This window comes from Scomber scombrus, unplaced genomic scaffold (genome assembly GCF_963691925.1).
Source record: "Scomber scombrus unplaced genomic scaffold, fScoSco1.1 SCAFFOLD_513, whole genome shotgun sequence".
Lineage (NCBI taxonomy): Eukaryota > Metazoa > Chordata > Actinopteri > Scombriformes > Scombridae > Scomber > Scomber scombrus.
The window spans coordinates 10,001-14,251 of NW_026910469.1; the positions used below are offsets into that span (position 1 = coordinate 10,001).

Here is a 4,251-nt window from a genome sequence, read left to right on the forward strand (position 1 = left end):
GTGTTGGTCACTCTGGCTCCATTTAAAAGGGAAATAAACAGGATATAAGATATTATAAGATGTAAGATTTATTACCAAGAAGTTTTGTTACAACAAAGAAATAATCTACCAAACACAAACTTCCTTACTGTTTATATGTTTATATGAAGTGTTTTTAAATGGCTCTGAATGCTCATGGCCTCTTTCACTAACTGTTTTATTTACATGATAATAACGTTCCCTGTAAAAAATTCCCAAAAAAACAACCCAAAAATAATTGATATATGTGTGTTAACCCTTATATACTGTCTTGTTTGTTTTTTACATATAAGAGCTGTAAAATGTTTTTTTTTTTTCTTGTGTTTATTAAAAAAAAATACAAAAATCAGCATTCAAACATGTTGTATTCATCATTTTCTATTAAATGTTTTCCTGGAGCATAAAACAATGATTGTAAATGTCTATTTTCCATAATATTAGTATGTAAAGGGTTAAATTAGTGTTGGACATATTGAAAGACATTTAAGTCTTAATTCAACAAACTACACCAGGCAGCAGCTTCAGTTAATGATTATACTGCTGATTCTCAATGAATCAAATAACTATTGATTTTATAAAATGTCAGAAATTAGTGAAAAAAATGAATGTTTATCACAATTTTCCAGAGTTTAAGTGTGATGTCTTCAAATTGCTCATTGTGTCCAAGCAACAATCCAAATATTCAGTCAAAGAAAAACAGCAAATCTTCACTTTTGACTTGTTGGACACGTGAAATGTTACATCTGCAACATGTTAAAGTCAAATTTTAAAGCAACGCTGAAACAAATCTGTTCCAGTTGCAGCTCGTAATGTGACATATTTGCTTCTGTTATTGGACAATTCAATAAAGTTTGAACATTTCGGACAAAGCAGGAAATTTGATGACATCACCTCAGGCTTTAGGAAACAGCGAGGGACATTTTTTTTACTGTTTTTTTGGCATTTTATGTTTTTGTTTTTTTTTAATACACAGACTCACCTCTCCATTCTCCAGCGGCACTATACGTGAATACTCAGTGGTGCAGATGACGTCGTTATCACTGTTGATCCTCTCGATGGTCTGCTGTCCAAAACGCTCGATGCAGTCTCTCTTGGAGGCTATACACACACAGACACACACACACACACACACACACACACACACACACACACACAGAGAGAGAGAGAGAGAAAGGGAGGGAGAGAAAAGAGAGAAAAAGCTTATAATCATCTTCCAGCCCTGCATTAGGAGCCGTGTGAAGCTCTCCTGGTGTTAAACTCCAGCAGTGTAAAACCATCTTGTGGTATTTTAATGAAGAGTCTCAGTGTGATAATTAGAGGAGGGTCTGGTTCGGTCCAGCTCTATGTTTTACCCGACCCCCCCCCCCCCCCTTTAAATACACCTGACAACAGCTGGAAGTCACAATAATCTGCCTCCACTGTAGAGACCAACACGGTGAGACTCTCTGGGCCTGGACAGGGATTACAGTCTAGGACAGGGGGGTTCAAGGGTCACATACATACAGCCCAATCTGATCTCAAGTGGGTCGAACCAGTAAAACCAGTCCATAATAACCTACAAACCTGTTAAAAATTAGAAGTTTCAACAATATTTTGTCTATTTTTTCAGATTATTTTTGACTATCACACAATATCATGTTCTATTTTACCTAAAGACATGAAAATATAACATAGCAATAATGATTTAACCCTCCTGTTGTCCTTGAGTCAAGGAAGGAAGGGAGGAAGAAGGAAGGAAGGAAATGAGGAAGGAAGGAAGGAAGGTAGGAAAGGAAGAAAGGAAAGGAAGGGAGGGAGGAAGGAAGGATGGAAGGGAGGAAAGATGAAGGAAGGAAAGGAGGGGGGAAGGAAGGTAGGAGGGAGGGAGGGAGGAAAGAAGGAAGGTAGGAGGGAAGGAGAAAGGAAAAGAGGAAGGGAGGAAGGAAGGGAAAAAGGACAGAGGAAAGAAGGAAGGGAGGAAGGAAGGACGGAGGAAAGAAGGAAGGAAGGAAGGAAGGAGGGAGGGAGGAAAGACGGAAGGTAGGAAGGAGGGAGTGAGAAAGGAAAAGAGGAGAGGAGGAAGGAAGGGAAGAAGGACAGAGGAAAGAAGGAAGGGAGGAAGGAAGGACGGAGGAAAGAAGGAAGGAAGGAAGGAAGGAGGGAGGGAGGAAAGAAGGAAGGTAGGAGGGAGGGAGTGAGAAAGGAAAAGAGGAAAGGAGGAAGGAAGGGAAGAAGGACAGAGGAAAGAAGGAAGGGAGGAAGGAAGGACGGAGGAAAGAAGGAAGGAAGGAAGGAAGGAGGGAGGGAGGAAAGAAGGAAGGTAGGAGGGAGGGAGTGAGAAAGGAAAAGAGGAGAGGAGGAAGGAAGGGAAGAAGGACAGAGGAAAGAAAGAGAAAGGAGAAAAAGTGTTCATTACTCTCTCCTTTATTCTCTTTATTTCTCTCTATGCTGTAAAGATAAACTGATACACATTAAAAAAGGATGACTGTATGTTCTTTAAGATGCTACGAGATGAAGACCTTCTATATCTCAGGCAGCTATCATCTATCTAATCTTATTTCACTCAAAAGCATCTCTGACAGTCTGAGAGAGAAGTCGTACTGTAAGTGTGTTTAAAAGTCACAATGTTTCTATTGCAGGAAGAAACATTCCTGCCATAGTTTCACTTTATCTCAGATTCATCCCCACACAGAAGGAGAGAAAACAAGACGAAGAGGAGGAGGATGAGGAGGAGTGTGTGTGTGTGTGTGTGTGTGTGTGTGTGTGTGTGTGTGTGTGTGTGTGTGTGTGTGTGTGTGTGTGTGTGTAACAGCTGCAGAAGGTCAAACTGAAACCTTCCAATAGCTGTGAGATTTACAGCTTTGAAGCCAACACCAATTTACTCCTCACTGCTTTCTATCTGACTGTGAGACTCTGTGCATCAACAGCACTGCTTCATGATGGAGAAGAGTTCATGTTCTATGTTCTATCTATAAAATGCATCTATTGTTTCCTGTCTACGCTCTATTATTATGGACACTTGCACACTTTTACTACAGCAGAAATTCTGCAGCTTAACACTCAATAAATCAGCTTTCTGGATCAAACACTAATTATAACCTGCTTCCTTAAATGCATGTAAACTTAATAATTAAGCTCCTGTGATTATACTGGTATGTTAGCCTTCATATAATGCTTATAAGTACAACTCTTATCCTGTATATGTGCAATAATACCATGATCATGTGCAATATTATCTGTGCAACACCCTAGCTGCATGTACTCACTCTGTTACCTTTACCTCTGTTTTATATTATTTATTACTTGTTTTTATGTATTATTCAGACTGTAACGTGTCTACTTTTCTATTATGAAGACCCTGAAATTGAAATCAATGTATTAAAAAGTAGTCTGAGAACATGCTGAGGTGAATCTTGAACATAAAGGTGACGTTTATTGAGTTCAACTTATAGAATATCAGCGTTAAGATGCTGTCAAAAAGTCATGATTTCACTTATCTACCATATCAAACATCTGGGGCAGCTTTCAATGATGCAAATTAATGCAACGTCATTATTCCTGCATACTCATACTGTTAAAACACACACACACACACACACACACACACCAGAGAAAGACCCAAACCCATCTTCTCTCTCTCTCTCTCATGTTAAACATCAAGCTGAGACTTGTATCCAGACATGACTGGAATTCCCCCTAAAGGCTCAACCTGGACTGACAGCTGCCATAACCAATCAGCTGGCAGTTCTTTGATGTAATGATCCCGACCATCCCCGACCATCCCCACCCACCCCCCCCCCCCCCACCCCCCGACCCCCCCCGACCTGACCGACAAACCCACCAGCGCTCAGCCCTCCTGCCCTCAGGGCTGCTGTTTCACTCTGAGATTAGAGGGAGAATTAACTCCGACCCTGAGGGAGGTTAGAAAAGCATGAAGTGATGCTGATGGAATCTCATAATAACATCTGGGCTCACGTGTGTGTGTGTGTGTGTGTGTGTGTGTGTGTGTGTGTGTGTGTGTGTGTGTGTGTGTGTGTGTGTGTGTGTGTGTGTGTGTGTGTGTGTGTGTGTGTCTACTCACAGGCGAAGTACTGCCAGGGCTGATACGTCTGGCCGAAGTCGACGGATCTCTCCAGAACCCAGAGGTCCGGACGAGGAGAGTTGGCGAATTTAATGAGAACGTAGGCGACGTGAAAGAGCTGCAGAGACACAAAGAGAAGAAGACATTTACTGTTAGATAATATATTCAAACAT

The 4,251-nt window shown here is 41.0% G+C and overlaps 1 protein-coding gene across 2 annotated transcripts in view; it reads right to left on the reverse strand.

The window, feature by feature from the left end:
• The window catches only part of LOC133977047 (laminin subunit alpha-5-like), a 5,690-nt gene extending 1,472 nt beyond the window's left edge, over positions 1–4,218 (reverse strand). The window contains exons 1-2 of one of the 2 annotated variants that reach the window (XR_009924901.1): positions 4,079–4,218; positions 998–1,116 (exon numbers count right to left, since the gene is read on the reverse strand). Coding sequence is in view for 1 of the 2 variants with exons in the window: in XM_062415188.1 (XP_062271172.1) it covers positions 998–1,116; positions 1,163–1,295 (252 nt within the window). In the remaining variant the exon portion in view is untranslated. Of the gene's footprint in view, positions 1–997; positions 1,117–1,162; positions 1,505–4,078 lie in introns of those variants that run through there. The other variant, XM_062415188.1, reaches the window with a different exon arrangement.
• Positions 4,219–4,251: the final 33 nt, after the last annotated feature.